At 45.7% G+C, this 26,232-nt stretch overlaps 1 protein-coding gene across 2 annotated transcripts in view; it reads right to left on the bottom strand.

Annotated features, from left to right (window-relative positions):
• Positions 1 to 197: 197 nt before the first annotated feature.
• ppp3cca (protein phosphatase 3, catalytic subunit, gamma isozyme, a) overlaps positions 198 to 26,232 on the bottom strand; it is a 28,985-nt gene continuing 2,950 nt past the window's right edge. The window contains exons 2-13 of one of the 2 annotated variants that reach the window (XM_062543159.1): positions 20,426 to 20,623; positions 18,663 to 18,787; positions 15,388 to 15,499; positions 12,469 to 12,614; positions 12,065 to 12,204; positions 11,356 to 11,433; positions 11,032 to 11,126; positions 10,760 to 10,885; positions 10,332 to 10,412; positions 9,192 to 9,279; positions 8,378 to 8,475; positions 198 to 3,288 (exon numbers count right to left, since the gene is read on the bottom strand). In XM_062543159.1, the coding sequence (XP_062399143.1) occupies positions 3,131 to 3,288; positions 8,378 to 8,475; positions 9,192 to 9,279; positions 10,332 to 10,412; positions 10,760 to 10,885; positions 11,032 to 11,126; positions 11,356 to 11,433; positions 12,065 to 12,204; positions 12,469 to 12,614; positions 15,388 to 15,499; positions 18,663 to 18,787; positions 20,426 to 20,623 (1,445 nt within the window). In that variant the 3' untranslated portion in view covers positions 198 to 3,130. The remainder of the gene's footprint in view (positions 3,289 to 8,377; positions 8,476 to 9,191; positions 9,280 to 10,331; positions 10,413 to 10,759; positions 10,886 to 11,031; positions 11,127 to 11,355; positions 11,434 to 12,064; positions 12,205 to 12,468; positions 12,615 to 15,387; positions 15,500 to 18,662; positions 18,788 to 20,425; positions 20,624 to 26,232) is intronic. The other variant, XM_062543160.1, reaches the window with a different exon arrangement.

The raw sequence follows: 26,232 nt of genomic DNA, 5'->3' as shown, positions 1-26,232 counted from the left end.
TTTTTTTGAAGTGGGGTTTACCTAAATACCAGTTCACTAACAAATTACATACCCTGACAGACCGCAGGTCCAGTTATTTTGTAATTTGACCAATTATGTATACAGTATATACTAGGAAATTCTACTCTCAAATCCATTAGCCAAAATCATGTTAACCACAGACTCATGACACAGAAAGAGACATAAGCAACATCATGTAAAGACTTCCATATTCCATTTTTATTTCTCAACTGATACACCTACATAAAATCAAGATTTAACAGTTGCCTCACAATACAGGTATTCGACATTAGGATCGACCCTTTTTTTTTTATACAGCTATTAAGAGACTCTTGGTAATAAAGTATATTTCTGTACATTCTGTGAGATATGTTAAGAACCTGACCTTGGTCAGTGACTCTGCCCTAGCCGGGCTTTAGACCTCACCAAACGCTACCACTCACGCTGCTGTCTGTCTGTCTGGCTGCCTGCCCACACACTTGGCGCAAAAAAAAAAGGTAAGACTGATAAAGCAACAAACGCATTTAGGGACTTCCCATTCGGTAGACCATTTAACATGAACACACTTACAAAAAGAAATAAAAGAAAAAATGTATGAGTGTCAGATATGGGAACGTGAACCACAAGAGTCCATCTCTCCAGTCTTGTGGCTGCCTCTTGCGCTGGACAAAGCCATGTGCTCTGAGGCTTGAACACACTGAAGTTAAGGTCAGGGCATCAGTTCCCTTTACACAGGAGCTGACCCCATGGGACATACAGGCCTGTGCTACACAAATGATGTGTGCATGTACCTAGCAGTCTTGACCCCTCATCCATACACACAGCTTATATGTTATCTTATCTTAGATCACTGCCATCTCCTACTCACAGTACACACATGGTATTTAAAAGTAATGGCTGACGAATGGTTTGCAAAATACTGAAATCCTGTCAAGTTTTTCCTTCATTCGCTGTAGTGGCTACAGGTGAGTGCCTCAGTCACGCTTTTAATATTCAGTCAGTATATTAAGAAATAGACACTGTATTGGATGAGGTGGTACATTAAGTTTTAAAGCTATAGTTAAACCATCTTAACAAAGCATTTCCACAAACAGTTGAGACACAGCATTAGGTGCTTTTCAAATGGAAAGCACTCCACATTCTCTGCCCTACCCCTCCCGCCTGTAATCAGATATACAACAAAAGCTCAAAAGCCGAACATATTCAGCTCTATATCTTGGATACAGGCCGGCATGTTCTTAATTTGTGCACGCAAGCGACATTAATGTCGGGACTGCTCCCGCCCGCCGTAACACCACTGAAATCTCCCGATTTCCCGCTTTGTCCGCCTGCTTCTCATTAAAAATGAATTGAATACTAGCGGGCGTTGCTTCTCCTTTGAAAAGTCCCGTATACACAATGCCTGGAGTCCACTATAATTTCTTCTCATGAGCACCAACTTGTACTACACAGTAAAGGGGCGATTTTGGACTTTCTCTGTAAAATGAGTGACTCCCTTAACATTGCTCACATCCCCTGGGCATTGACTATTACAGGACATTTCTCTGCCAATAACACATATCCTATCCATCCTCTTAGATGGTGAGCTTACAGAAAACCAACAGTAGGTGGAGACAAATGTTGCCTTCACACATTCTGGTCCATACAAACTTCCCAAAGATTAAGATCTGGATGTAGTGTTGCTACTACAAAATGGAATGGCTGAATAACATGGTTTTAAGAAAAATAAAAACAACAACAAAAAAAAATAAAACAGATATTTAAAGACCACATTTGCAGTCAATGAATTGTAATCACTACCACTCCTTCACATGAAATTATGTAGCAGATCCCTGTTTGGCATTGAAGCCATCAACCCAACCCCCAACCCTATTCCATGTCCTGTCAATCAACTTGACTCTTACAGTCCCCACACAGATTGTGAATACTTTTCCCATCAGCCACTGGGCTTCTCTGCTGAGAAAGCAGTGTAGTCAGCACCTGCAGGCCTGGCAGCTTAGTCTCCTGGGGAACTACATTAACCACGTCTCCCTCCAACAGACTTTGGTTGAGTAGTTAGGACACCAAACACCAGGTGACAATAGTTGTACATTTCAACACAGGAGTGAGAAGACAAAACAAAACAACACAAACGTTTACCTCTTAATCTGACTCGACTAAAACTGATCGCATACCTCTGTGAGTGGGTAAAAATATATTCATATATTCACTGTATATACACACACACATATATAAATGCTTATTTTTTGGGGAACAATACATTGAACCCTCAAGCAGCTACAACTGACATTGTTTTTCCCTTTTACGTTGTTTCAATCATTGTCCAAAATAACAAAGAACAAATACAGCGACATCTGTTCCCATTACTTTCCCCAAAGTTTTTTTTGAAAAAAAAGAAAAAAAAAAGTTTTTTGCAATAGCCTTGTTAAGCATTGTTTTTTTTCTTTTTTGGAGATTTAAGCATCCCTTTTAGTCACGACACATGCTGAACATTCATCCGCTCAGTGTTCCCTCAAAGTAGTAGAGATGGAGGACATTTGGAGAGGAGAGGATCGAAATGATTAACTGCTGGTGCTTCTGCAATGGTCCACGATGAGGAGTACAAATTAGCTAAACTGTATGTGTTGTTGACAGATGGTGTGTATATCTGGCCGTTTGTCTTTCCTTCTCCCGAACAGTAAACTGTCTCTACGTACGTACATCTAACACAGTTAAATTTAATAAATAAAAAAACCCTTCCCCTTTCTTTTTTTTCTTTTCTGTTTTATACTCTCCTTTGAAAGCAATATCTTCCTCTTGAGCTTACAGAGCCATTTCTGCCCATCTTGTGCCAGCCCAATAGGAGAGCCTGGCAGGGGCACAGTCTCTGCTAAACCCACAGAGGAACACGAGGGAAGGAGACAACTGAGTGGGACAGATGGAGAGACAGGGCAAAGACACAGAGACACAGAGAACAAAAATAGCTAGAGTGTTCCCAAAAGAGAAACAGACAAAAACTGAAAGGAATAGAGGGGTCAGAGAAAGAGAGAGAGAAATAGAAATAAAGAAAGAGAGAAAATACTGGTGTGTGCCTGGTTGTGTTTGAAGCAGGCTCTTGTCCCCCCTCCCTGACTGCCCCCACTCCCCGAGTCTATGCCTTTCCGTCCGTGCCGTTCTTGTCGGCGTCCTTGGCGTTCGGGTCGGTCGGCTGGCCGTCCTTTCGAGGCGGCATCCTCTCGTTTATTCTGTCCAAGCCCCGTGCCTCCTCGAAGTTGCGTATCTTTCTCGTGGGAGAGAAGCCTTGGATGGCTGCCAGGAGATTAGCAAGGGAGGAAGAGGACAAGAGAGAGAGAGAGAGCGAGAGGGAGAGAAAGAGAGAGGGAGAGGGAGAGAGAGAGAGAAAGAGAGGGAGAGAGAGAGACAGAAGGAAGGAAGGAAGGAAGTATTAGGGACTGTTGTGAAAATGGAGAGTGTTCAATCTATTGTTCATGCTATACCAATTCAATCTATATAAATGATCATATATATCATACTGTACACCACGAATGAAAAACATACCAATAGAGTGTTATGGTGTGCATGCAGACGGAGCACAGCTATTGTTCATTTCTATCAATATCACCTTTCAGTTAACCACATTGAAATAATCAAAATACAACCGACTTCACACAATGGCACAGTACCACACCACAAACACCACACTTTTCATGCATATGATGTAGCTTACCAGAGTAATTGCAGCAAAAGCAAAAACATCAGAATTAATACGGACCAAAACAGTAACCATGAAAGAACACAACTCAGGATAAGGATCCTGCATATCATATTAACAAAACCACAATGACTTGGAACACTATATCAAAACATGAAGACCAACGTGATCTTGCATACGAATGCTGTAGGAGCAAGTACCTTTATGTCCGCTATCAAACCACAATAAATTAAGTATTACTATATCATGTCTTGATATAGGACAAGGGTCCACAATAAACCATTGTCAAGGATGACATCAGTCACCTGACCTAATTACCCTACCACACAAGTCAAAGTACAGCCACTATTATTACTACTACTATATTGAAGAAACAAAACACAACACAACACATCACATCACAACACAATACACCACAACACAACACCATGTTCACAGGAAGAACTGGCAAGAGATGCATGCAAAACCGGTACACAGAAAAGGACACTCTTGCACAGCTACAAGACTGAAGATAACCCATCCAACAAAACAAAACAATTCACTCTCAATTTCAATTTCCAGACGAACCAAGCAACAGAAACAAACAACCAAAAAACAAATGAATTTATTTTTTCTCCAACTAACAAAAAAGAAACAGCCACATTTGGAATCTTGACTGTCAGGAACCTGGAGGCTTGTCCTGCATTAGCTGGACATTCTGAGACATTGTGAGCATGCCCAATAGACGTCCCCTTCCCCCAACCCCCAACCCCCACCCTGCCGTCCCCGTCCGTGCTCGCTCTCTCTCTCTCTCTCTCTCCCTCTCAGGCAGCCGAGTGTTTACACAACAGCTTGTCACCTGGAGCGTGGCCACTGCGGCGGCGGCGGCGGGCCGGTTGTTTCCGCGAGGCGGCCGCGGGGACAGACAGGAGCCTCGCGGGCGTAACGAGATTAGGAGTCTGAAAATATCCCGCGGGGAGAGGGAGGTCCTCTGGTCCAAGCCTATCAGCGCACAGCCGGGGTATTATCCAGCTCTGCTTACAAACCTCACCAGAGGGGGGAGAAGGAAGGCAAGGAGGGAGGGATCGAAGGGGGGGGGGGAGAGGAAGTCACCCTTATGGTCAACAGGTGACATCAGCCAGAGTTCCTATCAACTGTGGATACTTGTGACCTTAGGGCAGGTGCGGGAATAAGCTTAATTTGCTGCACTGAGTCGTCGTCCACAGCCTGCGTGGCGGTTGCTTTCCCAGTCAAGTTCCCCTCGGGCCAATAAATGTCTGAGCTTATGTGCATCAGTGTCTACTGTCCTGAAGGACCCAAACAGAAACCTTTTTTTTTATTATTATTCTTGGCTGTGAGCACGGACAGTGCAAGAACATCCAGCTTCCACAGTTCAACCATTTGACACGGCACATAGAAAATGGATGGAAATCACAGTGAAAATCCACAACACAACACAAGACAACACAACACAACACAACACAACACAACACAACACAACACAACACAACACAACACAACACAACACAACAGCACTGAGAGGGGTTTGTGTGACTCCCACTAGAAAGGGGGTAAGCACAACACACAACACCAACAGTGAGTAGAGGATACAGGGTGGGATCTCCATGGGACATATGCATACCTTTCCCCTCCTTGGCTTCTAGGGTGGCTGTGGAAGGGTGACCAGAGTGGATGGAGAGAGGTTACAGTAGGTAATATCAACGCAAACTCAACCACTCACCAACAGCACCGGACTCAATTAAACCCATCAACGCCCTTCTCAGATTACAGAGAAAATGCGAGTAAGAAACAAAGTAAAAGAATAAAGTGAATGTTATTTGTGATGGAAAATGTCACTTTGGCAGAGGAAAAAAAGAGACATAGGCCTACAGATAGGGGAGGACAAAAATCTCAAAATGTAGACAGCTGATCTCTCCAGAGGACTCTTTTATAGTGCTATACTTTTATCAGCAAAGAAACACTACAAATGATACAAATGATGGCACTGAAATATGCCATAAGAAGGATCAACATTGAGTGATGATGTACATATAAAATACTTGTGTACAGGTTTCCCTGTATAGACAATCAAAAAGGCCTTTGGGGGATTTGTGGTGTAGTCAGGTGATCAGTGGGAGAGCGGTCTTCCCTGTGCGGCTGATGGATGTGAGTGTCCATTTACACGTCACCTCGGCTGTGTGAGCACAGGGCAAGTGACCACGCACCGCCAGAAATAACACCGCCCACCCCACGCCTCACACTCCTCACACTCCACTGACCAAGTCAACTCACAGGCCCTCACAACACCGGCGTGATAGAAGAAACAAGAAAAGACGTGGACAAATGGACACAGCACAGCAGAGACTGATCAATACTGACAGGTCAACGGACAGAGACAGACAGACTGACAGACTGACTGACAGACAGTGATGAAATTGTCCTACAGTATGCAGGAACAACAGGGCTGCTCCTGATCAGAGAAAAACAGGAAACAGGGAGAGGCTGGAGTCGAGCGCCAAGGCAGCTCTGACCCGCCTGAACCCTCCCTCCCTCTCTCTCTGGGCTTCTCTCTTACACATGTAGCGTCCAGCTTTGAACCCTATCTCTCTCTCTTTCTCTCTCTTGCTCGTTCCCTCTCTCTCTCACGCATGTTGCGTTCTTCTAAAGGTCAGCCGGTGGTGTTTTTAACACTCCCTCACGCTACCGCTGCTGCTTCCCGTTGCCTGATATGCTGCTGCTGCTGCTGCTGCTGCCACAGCTGCCCGCCAGCGGCCACAGCGCTGACCTTTCCCTCTGACACCTGGACGCCCCATTGGAGGCCTGAACCGCGCTCACGGCCCACTGAGTGGACAGGCTCCCATCACCACAGGCAACATCAGGAGGAGAGGCAGCCCAGCAGTGAAAGTTACTTGCTTGGAGCTTATTAAGGGCTAATATTGTACGTGGGTGCAAGATCTGTTAAATCTTGTTCCAATTTCAATACTGCATACCCGAGGGCTTGTCAAAGCCTTTGGTAATTGGTTGCTAATGAGCACAATGTTAGTTTGCTTTTGCCATTTCCAAGTATAATTATGAAGAAAGCCTCAGTTCTGTAGTTGTTTGTCTTTGTGGTTATCAGTAATTTCCTTCTGCTTCATTGGGCCAAACAGCAGAACTGTGACTAGTGAGAGAACACAAACATATCAAGACAATTTATTACAAGGCTATTAAGTTTCTATTTTGATCCATACGTTACATATTACTTATCTTGGATCAAGTCTAGTCCCTTATTAAGGACTTACCAAGAATGAACAACCTATTCAGTAAGAATAACAAATTGTTGAATAAATATTTCATAAATATGTAACAACATTTAATGCTGTACTTTTTGAGAACTACAGTAATACATACTCAATACATTATCTATGTATTATTATTATTATTGGCTAACATATGTTCTCTACACTCTCTCAAAAGTATTAGACCAACACAACCAATTGAATTCCAAACAGGAATGTCCACTCTGGCCTGCTGATCTGCATGGCCCCCTCATTGCTGCTACTTGCTAGCATTTATATTTACTCACGCAACACTGATGGTGGTTTGCCTCATTTGGGTTGATAGGAAATTATGTCTGGCTGTATAATGGCAATGATGGATGAACAACTGAAACGGACCAAAAGAATATTACAGCCGAAGCACCTCATTTTCTTTCCGCAGGGTAACGACCACTTTGGCTCTACTCAAGAAAATACCTTCAAAGTTTCCACACCAGCGCAACACTAAGCCCAATTTAAGAACCCCCCAAAAACTTCCACTAAAATAGGTCAGACCCAACACTCAGGATCAAAGAGAAACGCTTAGATGTATAGTGAAAGTGCTCAGGGCAGTAGTAGCGCACAACTATCCTTTAAACATATTTCTAATCCATTATGCAGTTCAGCTCCACACTGGCCTGTCTCAGTGAGAGGCCAGCCCAGAAGACCAGCTGACCACAAGAACGCTGACATGCTCTGAGCCAACATTGACAGACAAGCTGGAGGGGGTTTGCTGTTTGGGAGGATGTGGGTCCGAGCTGTGTGGTGAGCATGGCGTTAGAGCAGCCAGCTGGGGCACTCCCAGCAGCTCCTGCCACTGGGGAGCTGTGAATGGGCAAAACGCTCCACATACACGCAAATACACATGCACGTACAGTACGTACGCGCACATACACACACACACACACACACACACACACACACACACACACACACACACACACACACACACGTGCATGCGCATACACACACACACCTACACAAACACAAACACACACACACACACACACGTATGCACATGTGCACACACACACACACACACACACACACACACACACACACACACACACAAACTTGCACAAACATACTGTACACACACAGATCTGCTCAGCCTCACTCTGGTGTGGCTCAGGCAACGACTGAGGAGAGGAGGAGGAGGCAATGCTCCGAGTGTAACGCTTAGACTAGAGCATTCAACTTTCTGTAGTGTCAGGAGTGCAAAGAGGAAAAGAAAAAAAAAACAAGGAAGATTCAGACAGTGAGGCAATGGGAAGACATCTGCAGAACATACAGCCAGCTCCGGTCTGGTGGGCTCCGGTAACGGAATACGGTGATGAGCGTCTGGACGGAGGGCGCTGCAGTGGGCGAGAGACGAGAGAGAGATAGAGCTGCGGCAGGGCGACAGACTTACCACTCTGCAGGGTCTGCTTGCCACCTGACAGCACTCCGAGAGGTAGGGTACCGGTGGGGGTCAGGCCCTTGAGAGTCAATACACTCTCACTCTCCTCCCTGAAGGGAAAACAAACACACACACACACACGCAAGCGCACACACACACACATGCAAGCGCACACACACACACACACACACACACACACACACACACACACACAAGCGCACACACACACACACACACACACACACACACACACACAGAGAGGGACAAAACAAAGATGATCAATATGAATAAAATTCAGGAGAGAATATAATATGCATTTTTTTTCACTTGAGTGTTTGCAGGTGCTACGATTTAATCATTTTCACCCCGGGAACAATGGCGAGGAAAACAAAAGCCTTCCCCACACTCCCTCCTCTTTACTTGAGCCATGTATACACACACACACACACACACACACACACACACGTTGGAATAATCTGGAATAATGCCTAATATGAACAAATGCCAACTATAGCGCGAAATCCGTCTGGCCAGCCAGCTCATTGATCCCAACACACCTGTGTGTGTTTTCAAACAGGGCTCGTTTGTGAACTGTGAACTGATTTTACAAACACAAACACACGCACACACGCACACACGCACACACACACAGCCAACAGTGAAGATGGGTTTCCCAGCCGCTGTCTGGTTCGATTACCCTGGCCTTTCTTCCAGTGCAGTGACTTATTGTCCACAGCAGAAAGAGAGCGAGAGAGAGAGAGAGAGATGAACTGAGTGAGAGAGTGAGAGACTTAACAGGAAGAGTAAAGAGATGACAAGCACTGACCTGAGAACGGAGAAGACTCGGGCCATCTTCCCAATGGCACGGATCTTGTTCCGGATCACCACGTCCTTGCGCACTTGAGGGGTTAAACCTACAATTAGGCACCACAAGTCATACAAGTCGAAACCTTATGATAAATATACCCTTAGAAGGAGTCAAACCTGCTCGAAAGCTCGGAAGGGAACCACTACACTGATATAAAGTAATTCCATACAAAGTGAAGTCAGAGTAGCTCAGTCGACATCTGATTCAAGGCTCCAGCTGCAGCTCCTGCAGTGCGGAATTTCTAAAGGCCATTATCATTGGGCACCATGGGAAGGAACATCGCACGCATTCTGATCTGAGGCTTCCGTGGTCCGTCTGTCTACTCGGAGCCTGTGGGCCGCAGACTGGCACTGAGCCGTCTGATTCAACGGCCTCACGGGGGGACAGGGACGCTGTGCAGTCATGTGTTTGAAATGGTGTGTGTGTGTGTGTGTGTGTCTGTGTGTCTGTGTGTGTGTGCGAGCAAACAGAGACACTGGGGCCTGAGATGCCCTCAATTGAAGCGTGCAGACGACCAAAAGATAAAATAATGAGAATCCAGAGCACTGGTGTTACGAGGGGAATATTAATATAAAAAAATAAAATTTAAAAAAATCAAGGGCAGAGCTTTCAAAGAAATGAAAGGAGGCTGCCTTTCAGTCAGTGCTGACCAGATTTTGTTTCAATTTGCGCAACAAGGAATTGGCCATCCGAGGCCAAAGAGACAACCTGCTATTGCGTCAGTCCGCAGTCAGACAGGGAGATCAGCGCTGAGCCTGGAGAGAAAGCGCATCTGTCTGCCTCCACTTGGAATGTGCACACGAGAGAACGAGAGAGAGAGAGAGAGAGAGAGAGAGAGAGAGAGAGTGTGTGTGTGTGTGTGTGTGTGTGTGTGAGGGAGTGAAAAGAGCGTGAACACAGGGTGTGTGAGGTGAAGAGGGAACAAGAGGGAAGCAAAGAATCTGTCCAAGAGGGAGTATGTGGGAGGATGGGTGTGTAGAAGAGAGATGAAATGTGTTAGAGACTGCGTATACTGTATGAATGTGTGTGTGTGTGTGTGTTTCTGTGTAAGACATCTGTATGTGTGTTGCGGCCGGTGTAGGCGGAGGTGAGACTTACCTTCACAGAGGTCGTCATGTCCCTCAGTCATGAGCTCGTCATCGGAACAGATGTTCAAAACATTCACCAGCATCTCCGTTACTGGTGGGTGGAGACAAACACACAAGAAACTGTCAGAGTAGATCCTCACCTCCAGTGGAGCCTTCAGGCTGCAGTCAAAACAAACCCCCACACACAATCTGGAAGCTCTTCATTTTTCCTTCTCTCCTCCGCGTATCTGCTCTTACAACCTTCTGCCTTTTGTTTCCTTAAGTAACACTTTTAGCTAAAGTGTCATCACCAAGTTCGTGCGTTCATTGGAATTCAGACATTTCTCATTTTCAAACGTTTACCATCCCAACAGTTAACGGGAGCACTAGAAGCAGAGAGAGTTAGAGCAGAGTTTCCATTGCTATATCCTCCAAACGCTGTGATGAGGCTTCTCCCACCTTTCTCTCCGACAAAAGGCAGAGACCACGTGAAGACGTCCATGAAGTTGGGCAGCCAGTACGGGTGGGGGGAGCAGTTGAACTGTCGGATGTTCATCACGTTGTTCTCATATTTCAATACAGCAGCTATGGCCAGAGAGAGAGAGAGAGAGAGAGAGAGAGAGAGAGAGAGAGAGATACGATGAGACAATGCTGAGAGCTACAGCGGCCTTTCAAGGCCTGAGACAGCATGGCTACCTCAGTTACCATAACGCCAGCCGGTTCAAGTTCACCTTTATTGTTGTAGACGTCTAGGTAGTTTGGTGCGGAGAAGATTGTGATTAGTGATGGGAAGCCCGTCGTCTGGCTTTTTCTGTACATCCTATACCTGAGAAGGTGATAATACAGAGGGAAAATTGCTTCATAACCACATTTCACAAGGATGACCCTTAGAAGTCTGTCTCTCCATAAGAGTAAAGCTACTGTAGGTCTTCTTGAGCACAAAATCATGTAACAACAAACTTGTCAATAACTCTTGTGTGAAGGTTCACTGCAGAAGAGAGAGAGAGAGAGAGAGAGAGAGAGAGAAAGAGAGAAAGAGAGCATGTTACACTTACCCTGCATCCTGTGCTTCGTGTGCTCTTATTACTGACAACAAATTATTGTTTGTCAGGAAGTCGCATACTGCTGCATAGCTGCAACATAAGGACATAAAAAGGTTTGGTGTGGATGGGACTGATATACAGAACACAGCAGAACAGAAGTTCATCATCATCTTCTCAACAGCCTCACCAGAAATAATCACATATGTCATAACCCTCACAGCTCTAGAAAACTTGTTGAACTTTTGTTGTCTCCTCACAGCTCTAGAAAACCTGTTGAACTTTTGTTTGTTTCTTTATCTTGGCGGGGTGCAGTCTATGGTTTGGTGGCTGGCAAGGGGGCAGAACACACTAGCACAGACTTCTTGATGTGGCTGCTGCTAGCTGGCACAAGCACTGGCCTGACCTCTGAAACGCTCCCCTCTTCCCGAGAGACTGCGCCGAGGATTCAACCACCACGTGTGTGTTTGGTTAAGAGTAGTGGGAATCCATGCCAACTGACTGGGCCAAAGCACAGGGCATTATGGGATGGACGGAAGAGGCGAGCAGAGCAGACTCAGTCAGGAATGTGAAAGATCCTCATTCCCAAAATGTAACAGTCGGAGCGATATTTTTAGTCTGTCCAGCGCATCTGGCCAAGCATCCAGCATCAATGCAATGGAAAAAACGAAGGGAAAAAGCATGGAAGGTCAGCATTCCGGGATGGATTGGGGGTTGTAGTTACCTGAAAAAGTAGGAGCAGCCTCGCACCGAGTTGTGATTGAAGTGCTCAGCAGTCTTCTCGCTGCCATAGTCCTCACCTGGGTCTGCCCAGATGAGGTCACACATGGGACCGAACGCAGGAGGCTCCTTAAATCTGTCTAACTGTGGAAGACAAGAGGACCAAAGTGCACATGCTCATAACTCTTAACTCTCTCGCTAAACTCCACAGGGCTTCTTTCTCATTTAGATACGGCCATATGACACATGCTTTCTAACAAACTGCCAATGAAGTGACTATTCACATTACGAAATCTTGGACATCCCTAACAGCCTTTACAGACCGATGCCATATGAACCAAGTTACACAACAAGGGTCTTTCCGTAGGTTTCCTGCACAGACTTTGCACGACCGAGACTGCCACTTACTTTCCTAATGTCATCTAAGCAGTTGATTTCAGGGGAGAGGCCGCCATGGACGCACAGGAACTGCTGGTTAAGAAGAGCAGCCAGAGGCAGACAGTCAAACGCTTCCATGCAGGCATCATATACTCGCTCTGAATACTTGATTTTACCTGCGGATGAGGGGACAAAACAACGGCCTGTTGGTATGCAACATCTGAGGGGGAAGAAATGTTTACCACCAGTGACAAACTGTATACATTTGGGATGGTTAGATTGATGCAAACAAGTCAATTTAACGCTTGGGGCAGAATTTCTTTCATCTATTTTCAGCTCAGTGGTCTTTTGGAGTAGAGCAGTGAAACGATCAAAACAGTTTCAAGAACAAATAAAATCACTTTAAAGGACTTTAAAGGTTTGGCTGAGGGAGCAGCCGAAGCTGATTGATTTAGTGGTCAGCCTGGACCGCACAGAATTACTCATGAGCTCTTCCCTCACGTCGGAGAGAGACTCAAACAGCTTTGTGTGAGAAGAGCACGGAATGTTGAGCATGCACACACCCAACTACACCCACCCATGCACCCACCCACCCACCCACACACACACACACACACACACACACACACACACACACACACACACACACACACACACACACACACACACACACACACACACACACACACACACACACACACACACACACACACACACACACACACACACACACACACACACACACCCACACGTACACAAACACACACACACACACACACACACCGGACAACTCTTCTGTGTGTGCCTGGCGTTTCTTCAGCCCCTGCCGTTTCCAGGAGGCCTGAGTGAGGGGAGGAAGTGCAGACCCATCATGGCCCTGTCTGCAGCTTCACACATGAATTCGTCGGGCCACGCCAGGCCTTTTCCTGCAGGCTAGCGCCATGCTTCATTATCAGAGCCGCAACGCCTCAGCTACATCTGAAGTAGTTTGGATGCTGCTGATGGGATAATATTATTCACAGCTTACGCTGTTTTCCTAAATGTAGCCACACACAGCCCCCTACACACACACACAGTGAGCTCGAAAAAAGAGTGAAGATTTAATTGCCACTGGTCCAATATGGTAAGTAGTGGCACAAAAGCCAGAGCGCAAACATGGGAGGCCTGTGCAGTTGAATTCAAATGAGCCTGATGAATGCTCTTCATTAGGCTTCTTAGCGGTGCATTCAGCTGCTGATAGCGCAGCAGGGTCTCGGCATCGAGTGCGCTCCTCATTATCCAGATTGGGCTTTAAAAGCTCTCTCATAACTCATCAACTATGCGCATATCCAAAACGAAAACATTCACGTTTCCAGCAGCGCTAATACACAGACGCCGCTCTTATTGAATCAAAGAGGTAGTGAAGAGGTTTGGTCTAAAACGGGGGCCTCTCAGTGATGTGTTTGTGGTATCTGGCTGGAAAAAAAAGCTGTTGTTATATTTACAACTTTTTCTAAGGAAAAGATGTTGTGGAAACAACAGGCGCTATCCCCCCTTCTTGTGTACCATGAACCTTATGTATACTTCCTCTGAATTAAACGAGGATGGATGTTACCAGCAGGGGGAAAGAAACACAACATCTGCCACCCTGGGATACACTACATATGACCATATGACTTTCATTTTCTCAAAACGAGAACAGACATCAAGAGGATAACCTCATGATTGTGTGTCTAGACTTCAACAAACCATCCTTCCACCCTTCCTTATTAGATCAGCCACACACACACTACTCTGGTCATCTTCGGAGCGGCCCACCATCGGAGGGAGTCGGTGAGCCCTGGATATGGAGGTGTCAACAGTCAAAAATAAGCTATTGTTAGACCATATGAGCTCAGGCCGTAAGAGCCGTAAGCGTGGAGGCACGCGCCTGCTGACAGATGGGTTAAATGGCTCAGTGCCGTAAGAGGCGTAATGTGTTAAACCGCTTCCTACCATCTTGGTGGAGGTGGAAGGCTTCTTTAAATGGCTCCGGGGTGTGCATGGTCAGAAGCGGCAGCGGGCAGCGGCGGTTTTGATACGAGGTAGACAAAGAACAGTATCCGACGCGAGGACGTCTGCGTGTGTCAGAGCAGCACTCTCTCTCTCCGCAATGAAAGTGATCTGCGCTTGTGTTGTTTGAAGATGCTTTCAAATACCTGGGTGATGCATTATGTGTCTGACAGCATGGCGCCATTGTCCTCCTCACCGTTCAGATGACTCACGCTTAATACTCTGCCTCGCTCACCCGTCCACACAAACACTTGGTGTAGTCAGTAGCAATCCCCAGAATAGAGGTCCTTTCATATTCATCATCCATTCAATTGTAGAATTCAGCTTGTAACACTCACAACTGCACTCACAGCCATAAGTTACGTGCACAACAAACAATGGCCAGAGAAGGACACACTAACCGAAAAGCAACACGAGCATAGTGTTTGGTGCAAGCACAGAACCTGTGAGACACCATAATAGTGGTACTTTAGCAGCAGTGGGATTTCAGAGACGTGACGAGCTCGCTGTGAGGATGACACCTGAGAACGTGAGACAAGACCAGGTTGCCACGGCCACTGCACTTCTGTCACCGAACGTCACTTTCTACAGCTAAGCTGCAGATGACGAATAGTCCTCTTCTCACCAAGACCAACATCAAACGGAACTAGGGATAATCAGTTTAGAGAGTAACAGACACCCTTCCCCCCCTTTGCAGACAACCACAAACACATATGCTTTCTCTTTATCTCTCTCTCTCTCACACACACACAAACACACACACACATAAACAAAAGAGCACATATAAACTCACATGCACAATTCATACACACACAAAACCAGCAGAGCACAGTTCAGCTGAACACATATATGGATCTCTGCACTCGAACTCGAAGTGTTTGTGCATGTGTGAGTGAGTGTTGTGTGTCCGGCACTTACATTCCTGTTTGAAGGTGAAGTACTCTGTGAGGTGCCGGCACTCGTGGTTACCCCTGAGCATGAAGAGGGTTGTGGGGTGGGTGATTTTGAGCGACCAGAGGTAAAGCACACACTGCAGGGAAGACGGGGGGAGAGGGAGACAGGGAGACAAAGAGAATGAATGTCACATGACACAAAGGTAGAGAACATATGAGAGTTCCAATAAGGCTAGAGCTGAAACAATTAGCTGCTTCATCAGTTAATCGATTAATCATTGTTCAAGAAAAAAAAATAGGGATGCACTCATATTTTGGCCCAACATCAGTATCGGCCAATATCAGCCTTGTTGACTAATATTGGCTTTTGGCAAATTTGCCGATGGTATTGGCTGATGTTTATCTGTTACGTTGCGTCAATTCTGTAGCAAGTAAATGTTGTGCTATGTGCAGACCAGGACATTAAAAGATTTTGCTTCCACTCTACTAAAGAATATAATTAACGTCAAAACTAAGTAAACAAAAAATAAAAAAGTATCAACATATGTCTTTATTACACATTTTATCCGTGCTTCCCTCAAAATATCTAATCACTTCGAGAAGATAATTGACAGACTAATCAACTACGGAAATTATGTTAGTTGCAGTTCCCTTGTTCTGATGAGATGGGAAACAATTTGTGTTGTAATCTGTGAATCATGAGGATTCTTCGGCAGTGTGTCAGACTCAAATGTACGATGTTTGAGGGGGGAAAAATTACCCATAATGTGATTCAAATGGTTCGGCACATTGTTTCAATCCAGGTCCAGTTTGCCATGCACTTCATGTCATCCCAAAATATTTTTTTATCAGACATTCACCTGAGGAAGGTCTATGACCGAAACGTTGTGAATAAACGTTTGCATGCTTAATGGACAGTGTGCGGGATTCTCTCTTTCAAGTGTAACTTATTAGACATTCTGACATGATAAAAGAGCATTTCAAGCCTATTTTGGTTCCGTGCAGAAAACATCCGAGGAGAACAAGGAGAGGGCACGGCAAAGAGAATCTGTCTCCTCCATCTCTCTCCTTTTCATCAACACACAGGAGGCCAGGCACCGCGTTTACTGCCGAGAAGCTCGGCGCCAAGGTAACCAAGGACGGCAGATGAGCTTTTCAAAATGCCATACAAAAAAAGACAAGAAATAGGAGAAGCAGCTGAAGAAAGGGGGGGAGGGGGGGAGTAGCTTAGGTGGGTAGGGTAGAAGGACATGTTCAAGCCTATGCCGGGAGAATAATGAGTTGAAAATTGCAGGTAATGGGAGCGGTGGCGGGAGGCGACAAAAAAGCAGACGGATCGAAGGCTGACGAAGCTGAAAGAAAGGATGGAGGAAGCGAAGAAAGGGACCAGGAGAATACTGTACATTGGAGGTGGAGAAAGGACAGAGTGTTTAGGAGTTGTGAAGGAGAAGAAGAAGAGCAGCAGCAGCTTTTCTCTCTCTCTTCCTGTTTCTAGTCGGGTGAAGCCTTGAGCATGGGTGGCACAACAAAGGACCAGACCAGGCCAGACTTCGGTGTCAGACGAGTGGAGATGCAGCCTACGGCAGCACAGTGCAGAGCAGAGCAGCGACGACCAGAGGACAGGGATGGGGGAGGAGAGCGGAGGAGGCGAGGAGAGGGACGCTCTCATGGATCAAAGGCCAGAGGAGTCCGTCACGCGGGACATATCCACACATGTGTCGAGGAACTCGTGCCTAGCTCGACCTCGCGCCACGGACATGGTCTGGGAAGGGATGCGTGTGATCACCGGGAAAAACTGCAATTCTTTGCTTCCGCCACAAAATGCGACCACATCACGATCCATCAAGCAATTAACATTACATGAGGCGGCTGATCACAGCAATTGAACCCAGCATGACAGGCTAACTGCCCTGCCATTAAACAGGCCTACAGATTAGGGCGGCTTTTGACAGCGTGTCACTATAATTGGCATAATGAGAGCAATAACTACTCCCACATCCACACACACACACACACACACACACACACACATGCACCAACCACCAACACACCTTCTGGTAATCAATTTCCCCCGTCTGTAAGTGCATCAGCACATTTGGGCACAGTAAATGTGGCAACAAAATGCAGGTCTTGCACAATGCAAACACAAGCAGAACGAACAAGTGCCTCCTTGGGCTTCAGCATGCACATAAAAAACACAAAAACACACACACACACACACACACACACACACACACTTAGGCCTGGCAGGCTGGTGTAACCACTTGAGGTGTCCTCCACACCATCCTGCTTCGGCAGCACATCTGTGGCTTTTATGTGTGACCTTTCACACACACGCACGTCTTCAAATACCGCTCCGGTGCCCGGTGAGGCCAGATCGATAGAGCTCCCAACCCTGCCCCTGGCGAAGATGGAGCTTGTGGGGGCTGTAAATAACCTTACTGTCCCTTTTTTGTACACAGTCACTCCATCAGAGCAAGGGGGTGTCAGCAGCAACGGGGTAGAACCGCAGGCTGTTGAGGAGCTCACCTACAGTCAGTGTAGGAGGTCAGAAGCAATGACAGGGAGAGAAAGGGAAGGGGTGGTGAAGGCTAGCATGCGAACCAGATCAAAATCAAGAAAAACCAACAAGCAGAGAGAAAGAAGCAATGGGGCTTGTACAGCAGATGTGGTGGGAATGGAGAGCCAGAGAGAGGGGAGGGGGGGATAGAGGGGAGAGAGGGAAGAGAGGAAGAGAGCCAGAGACCAGGCTAGTAGGAGGCCCACAGTTCCCCTCCAGCCCTCGAGCGTCTGGAGAGTGTCGTTTCAGCGCCTGAGCTGCCGTCACTGCAACATGTCTCCAGCTGGCCTGCGAAGCCTCTGCTGCTTTCACAGGTGCCCAGACTGTGGTCGGCAGCACCGTCCCTGGGTCCACTCAGTGGGCATCATTCCACTCTACTCGCGCCATACCACCTGGTGCCACCGCACCCACTAGAGCACTCATTAATCTCGGGGACATCTCAAATACTGTACCCTGGCCCCAGCCGTGGTGCGGCTGGCTGGGGCACCTGCACCGCACGCCGGCGACCCGGGTTCGATTCCCGCCCCGTGGTCCTTTCCAGATCCCACCCCAGCTCTCTCTCCCACTCGCTTCCTGTCATTCTCTCTAGTGTCCTGTCCAATTAAATGCATATAAAGCCCTAAAAAATAATCTTTAAAAAAATTAAATAAATAAAAAATACTGTACCCTGAGGGTGCAATGCGAGCAATAACAAAAACACTGGTAGAGTGAAACCCAGACAGTTCAGGGAGACCACTCACCTCGATACTGAAGTAGCCCCGGTCTACATAGTCTCCCAGGAAGAGATAGCGTGTGTTGTCGGGCGAGCCGCCCACTTCAAAGAGCTTCATGAGGTCGAAAAACTGTCCGTGGACATCACCGCATACTGGAAACACAAAGAAAAGGTGTGTGAGACGCCTGCAAGAAAACACATGTGATTGACAAGATTTTACACACACACACATTTGCTGTTTTCAGCATCTAAAGCTGAAGCTAAAGCTTCTTCTGCTATTATCCTGATCTGAGGTGAGGCAGCCAAGCCCTCATAACACCCAGCTAACCAAGCAGCAGCTGACCGCACAGATCTGCGACCAGACGAGAGCCGTCTCTGATCCAGAGGCCAACATGCCAATCCACACACACGCTGCACTGCCAGTTCTGGGGCAAGTCGGTTGCACAGCGCGGCTGACCTTACAGAGAAGCAGCGGCAGACAGACAGGCACACACTCCTCGAAAGCCCCATCAGCCCCCGGTGCCCGACGGGCCTGTGCCATCATTCCAGAGGTGTGACAGCAGCCGCTGACAGCGGCCTGAGTGCCCACAGGAGCAGCCGTCTGTCAGCGCGTGTAAACACAGGTGGCACGGAGCGCGGCACAGAGGCAGGCACTGTGTAAACACCAGCGATGCCGTACGGGCCAATGCCAACAGTCCGCGACGGCAGTTAGATCACGGCCTGTAGTGAGTGAGCCCATACATGAGTATGTGTGGGGGAGTTCCACTGTACTCTTTAGGAAATTGGTCAGTCAGGCTTCACAGACTGAACACCGTTTGTACTTGCACAAAAAACATTCCAATTCACCCGTAACACAATAATATTGCTAAATCTCTCCTCGAAAAAGGATTTTCAACAAACACTGGCATTTCAACTCTTTCAGCAAGCAGCTTCAGCTGGCAATTCATCCCTGTCAGCTGGCAGCTTGATTCACCATGAAATCATCCAGCTAGCAACATCTAGCTTCTTATTTCCTTAAACCGTAACATGCAGATCAACCAGTTGCTGAAAGACTATAAGTAGTCCCTAAACCTGCTATTGTGTAAGCAACATGTGATGCATCTGATCCATGTGATTCAGCTTTAGGAAATGTTATATACAAAATGAATTTACTGGCTGGTGAGAATAAGAGACTGCAGTCTGACATTGCAAACTAATTCAAGAAGTTATTAAAGGATTTTTTTCCGTAGATACTTTAAGGCGAGCATTAATCATCAAATACACTGAAATCCCCTCTTTACTACACCTCAAACCTACCATTGATGTAGCAACTACAAACAAGAATTTATAGATGACAATGAGTGAATCATATCATTAACCAGCAGAGAAGACTTGGTTGACCCTGAGAGTTCAAGGCAGTTCAAACAATGATAGCTTCCTATGGCATCAGTCAGGTAAGTTTTTTTTTTTCTATCCCTCTGATGAACTAGGTCTCTTACTGTATGTATTCAGTGTGGGCTGTCTTTAGTTTTTCTAATGTCTCTCTGCTATGCCTTGTATCGCACCAAAGGCTATTCATCCACCTATTTATGGATCAGCGAGCAGCCAATGAGAACGGAGCTTTCGGATTCTCAAGACAGCTAGCCAGCTTTGCTTGCAACACATACCTGACGCTCAATAACACTGTGGGTGAGCTGGGCTGGGCAACGCCGACACTGAGCTCTGGAGGCCGACGTGTTAGCTTTAAGCTGAGCTGTCATGAGCTAGGTACAGTAGGTGTTGGCTGGGGGGCCAGTGGCAGGGGGGATATACCTGTGATGGGCGCGTCCACCTCCAGCATGCATTTCTCCTGCCGCAGGATGTTGGCACCGTCGTTGATGACGCGCAGGGCCACCTCCTCCTCCAGGCGGCCCTCTTTGACCAGGTGGCTCCTCAGGACCTCTGGGTTGGGCTTGCCGTCCACATACAGGTCCTTCAGCGTGAGCCGCTGGTGGGGAGGGAGTGGCACCGCTGGGGAAAGACACAACCACCAGCTGTTAGAGACCTTGGTGGCGTTATGGGTGTGTGAGAATCAGAATCAGCTTTATTCGGTTGTTAAGTCCGACGTCACGGACCCAGCAGCTATTTTGTGAAAAGTCGTTTATTAGCGCAGCCAGACGGGTTTTGCTACTTGTAAACTTTGTCATCACCACCTTCGTTTTAGCGGTTTTAAAACAAAATCGCTAAACTTTAACACAGTAGTCACTGTAGCTATGCAGCCAGATGATACATGAATGGGTAACATCCTGGCCTCCGCGAAAAATATAGATTTGATTAGGTTGAGGCAACAAGTCCGTATAAGATGACAATTTTCTTAAAGGCTAGTCAGAATAGCGGAAAATAATAGTTTATTTTACTGTCTATGGAGAATAACATTTGAGTTTGAAAGCCGCTGGACCCGGAAAACTATTTATTATCCCATTATTACATCATCACTTAAAAACCGAATTGGCCAACAAACAAGGACTCCAGTTAATCTTTGCATCTCAACACTCAACAATAACATATAAATAATACAAATAATAATAAAAATACAGAACAGTAAGAATAGAAGTGTGTGTGTGGGGGAGGGAGGGGGGTTGTTGTGTGTGTGTGTTTGTGCATATTAACACATTAAATATTTTTTTATTATTATTATTACTATTATTATTATTATTATTATTATTGCTGTTATTGTTCATTCTGGAAAATGTAAATAAAAAGATCACAACATAACACCAGTGGTGTTGCATCACTAAGGGATTGTTTCTGTTCAGATAAGAAACCATATACTGTGCTTTGTATAATAATTAATTCCTTCACTATTCAGTTGTGAGCCACAGCCAACAACCCAACAAATAAATGAGAGTTTTATTAGACAAGGCAAATTATTTTTGTTGTTCCCATATCAACTTCTTGTCCATTTATTGACATTGGCCTACTGCTGCGCTGCTAGAGTTAGTATTGAAGGGTTTCAAAACCACCATGCAGTAATCCCTCACCTGATCTGAACTGTACAGTAATCTAACCTTTAGAAACCTTCTCAAGATAGAGACGGGTAGGCTACTGTCAGTTTCCTGTCAATACTGTATACTGTACCTCAATACATCACTCACTGGGTTAATGCAATGGCATTTTACTGCAATGGCACATCAACAGGCCTTTGGCTGCAGTGTGCTGTCATGAGCTAAGCTAACTAATAGGGGTGGATTTCAAATCTGAACTCCAAAGGTACGGCCTTCTGATTAAAACAGCAGAGAATCCTATGCATGCTAAAAACTAGCCAGAATATTTGTCTTTCTTGACTTGTACATTCTTTATGCAATTATGCTAGGACAGCAGACAGGACAAAGCACTGCTGTCAAGACACCGCTGAGAATGTTCATTCACAGTGAAGGTCATATGAGGGTGAAAAGTCAGAAAAGTAATGATCACAACTGTGTTAAACTTTCTAATGAGTCTGTCTGAAGGTCTCAAGCAGCCATTGTCCTCCTAGTCCGAAACGAGGCTTGAAAAAAAAGGACAGGCTGCCCAACAGAGACTATTAACTTGTTTCAAAGACAAATTATTAATAAATAACTTAAACGAAACGCCAAAGTGGAGTCTGCCAAGAAACAGCACCCCCACCCCACCCCACACCCCCGGCTGACTGCATAAATCAGGGCAATACAAAGGCAGAGAGCTCCTCTAGACTCATTTGCATGCCAGCGCAGGGCTGAGGATAAAGCCAGACGCTTGCAGCCCAGCCCAGCCCAGCACAGCACAGCTCCAGCTGAACAGATGCAGATCGCAGCCCACAGGTTTGGCCTGGCTAGACGCATCCTCAGGGGCTTAGCATGCGCCGCCGTCCTGTTCTCCAGCGCACCACCGAGGGCACGTTCTGATGCTCCGTTGCACACACCGACTTTCACATAAACAGCCCAATGTAGCTCAGACAACCGTGCCCACTGTTTTGGCTTCCGACAGGAAAAATATCCATCAGTATGATAACCTTATTTAAAAAAAGCTATTAATTAGTTTAGTGGATATCAATCGTGCCCATCGCCTAACAGCAGAGACACCCCTGAGGAGTCTTAAACATCCGATCAGCAAAAAACACAGACGTACAGATGTGCAGCCTCAGTTACCAAAATAAATGAATAGAGGGGAAAGCATGCATGTCTGCTTCCATTCAAGAGTTGACCAACATTCCAGGAAAGAAATTAAGCCTAAATGTAATGCGATGGCTGGTGTGCATTAAATATCCCCAAATGCTCTTTAAAAATAAACCAGAGATATTTTCCCAATGATAAGAGTCATCCCAACCGTGAAAATTCCAAACATTTCCATGCATGCTCCATGCCAACTCACAGGCTTGTGGGAGTGCCTACGGCTGGCAGAGTTTTGGGCCAAAGTCCAGCGCACATACAAGAAGATCTGTCCACAGGGGCACACCCTGCAGCTATGTCAAATCACTGTGGGGAGACTGGAGCGTTCACTCCCACTGGTCTTAAAATACATACTGGGAACCAAATGATTAACAATTTGAAATGGTGCAATAGCCAAGTATGCAGCTTTTGTCAGGGCAGTTACAATTCCCTTTCGGAGTGTTTCCAAAACCACTTCTCTGACAGAATGAGTTACTCTTAAGCTTGTCAGCTACCCACAGTTTCAACTATGCATTTTGACAGAGGGATGGACAGTCAGAAAACGAAGGATTTTCCAACATTATTGAAAATAATCTATTACGGACCAGCCTTACTTGTGGAAACTGTTCTTTCTGAAACATATTATAACTCATTTGAGCTGGATATGAGACTGCAAGCATGATGTGAGGTAGGCTGCATGTTACTGTACATAAATGTACAGTAGCAGCTCAGTTTCTCGGACCAAACACCTCTAAGGATCCTTGTGATCTCATTATGACACCGGATTGGTGTCATGTGGATATGTATAGGGTACAGTGTGGTGAGCAGACCGCATCTTCAGCGAAAGTTAATGGAGGGATGTTGTGGGTGATCTGATTTGACGTACATCTGTGCATCTGCAGTATAATCCAACCGCAAACAGTGATAATCCAACTGTCCAGAGGCGTACCTGTTTGGGCACACACCTTGCACTGAATCAGACTGCATGAGTGGTGGGGGCAGGGAGGGGGGTGGGGGGGTCGCACATCTACACAGCTCCAATTTGGCCACACTGTCATCAGGACAAGCCATCGTGCTCTGACAACCGTGGTATAAATAAACACTAAGCACTCCTGGGTCCACAAGGTAGGCTGGGAAAGGGCCTGTAAGCTGTGTACGAGTGCTAAGAAGAGATTAGGCAAAGCCTCTATTAGCTGGGGATTCCAGGTTCAGGGTCTGTTTATTTAAGGGCCTCACCCCGCTGCAAATAAGATCCTGGCCTTGCTTGAGACAGCAGAAGACAAAGGCTGGTAAAGGTAGGTACTCCCAAACTTTGGCATGAAAGCTAGGTGTGCTTTGATGTCTATACAAGAGACTGATGACTGACATTCCCAATCCAGCAAGTTGCCAAAAGCATTTCACACAATTCTGAACTCCGACTGTAAATGTCCACATTGTGCAAAATGCTCTGCTGGAATTAAGAATATGAAAGAACTACTAGCCTGCAGCTTGCATGTTCTAGCTTTAAGAACACTTTAGTGCACTTTGCAGGGACTGAGTTGTCCAATAAAACCCCTACAAATGTGTTCGATGAAGCTTCAACATAATTTGAAGCTTCAACATTATTTGCACACATAATTGCATTGGGTACAATACAGACCCTGTATCATCTGTCAGTCTTCTACGATTACATTTTTGATATGCATGGTTGGCACTGCTGACGTTCTCATAATCAGAGTGATAGAAAAAAAAATCAAGGAAGATGACTCGATAAAGTAGCCTCCACTACTGCATTGCATTGTGGGTGGCTAACTATTGTACATACTGTGGGCTCTCTCTGTATCTGGACTATATTCAAGAGTGCAATGAACTCCATACACTCCAGAATCAGAAATGGGAAAAAAGCCTTTTGGTCCTGCCATGGACTACTACCGTAATGCACCTACTGCATCACTTGAGTGAAAAATACTTCAACATATGGAATGCATTTACTTATATAGAGTTGATGAGACCCACAATCATTTTTCCCTTTTGAATGGGACGATTCCAGGAACTGCATACTGTAACAGAAATATCCAAACCTGCAGATGATAAATGATGATGTGCAATACAACTAGTGCTCATTTGGTGATAGTGGAGGCAGGATGCTTCATCGTGAACTATGTGAGTAATGACTGGAATTACAGTTTGTGTCCAGGTTGCACACTGACATGACTCATAAATCCCAATAACCTGCTCCGTGCACTGATGACAAAGGAAGGCTTGTGCAATTGCAGTCATCAGTAGCTTTTAAAATCCCTACATTACTCATGGTGAAAACTAAGTCTTGGGCAAAATCTTGAGACCACTCATTTCAAATTGCCTTACACAAGGTCAAGTCAAGTTTGTGCTTATCTTGGACATAACAATTCATATGGTTGCCAATGTATCATTTATCATTACAGTCTAATGCTGCTCCATTCGACATTGATGTTAACTCCATGCAAACATTAATCAGCAGCAACAATGTCTGATACTCTGACACCCTGGCCATCCACATCCATAGCACAGGGCTTCAACTGGAATTCTCAGGGGCATTGGAACCAAGGCCACTTGCTGCAATAGCAAAAGCAGAAAATTGTGTTTTGTTACACTGAAAAGCACATCAGTGCCAACGTCCATCTCTACATTGGAAACCTTCAAGAGTTCAGGTTTATCTAGTCAATGAAAAAGTAGCCCATTTCAGCCAAACCTGTTCTGACATATCAACACTGAAAATGGCATCATTCAGTTGTGGGTAATATTTTTTTTTTCTAATAGACTAATTTACTGCATGTGTCCACAGACAAGTTATTAAACTAAGATTTACATCAAAATATGCTCTGTGAGATTGCCCCAAAGAGCTGGCTGCACACAATATGTAGCCACAAAAGCACACAAGCACGGTAAGTACGCCTGTCTCGCAGCAGGTTACAAGCAGCTGCATTTAAATGAGTCTCAAGAAGCTCATTCATATAGATAATCAATTAATACTGAGAGAGGTCCAAACACATGATCTGAGAGGATATCCATGGCGAGTTAAACACCCACTACCCTTAGGTAGGGAGGATAGCGAATGTACTTGGAGATGCTATAGTGGCATCTTAAAAGGATTGATGAAGCGGTTTTCAAAATGTTTTTGCACTTTCATAATACCAAGATCTATGATTTCCAAAATAGAACACAAAGGTAAGTCTATAGCCAAGGTTTCGTTGAAAACAAACAAACAAAAATGGAAATTAAACATCTAAAAATGTAACTAAAAAAAAAAAAAATGTGTATGACTTAACTAGTCTGTGGTACTATTTATACTGGACTATTTAATAACGACCTTTGAAAATGCAGTTTGGGATGCGTTCCTAAATTACCACTCCAAGCACACTCTGAAACCTTGAATGACACATAAACCCTGTTTCACAAGTGCTGTACAGTAATAGCAGTGTCCATATTGTAAACCGTACTGTCCGTTACCCCAAA

This window comes from Sardina pilchardus, chromosome 8, assembly GCF_963854185.1.
Source record: "Sardina pilchardus chromosome 8, fSarPil1.1, whole genome shotgun sequence".
NCBI classification, from domain to species: Eukaryota; Metazoa; Chordata; class Actinopteri; order Clupeiformes; family Clupeidae; genus Sardina; species Sardina pilchardus.
This window is presented reverse-complemented; position numbering and strand designations above follow the sequence as displayed.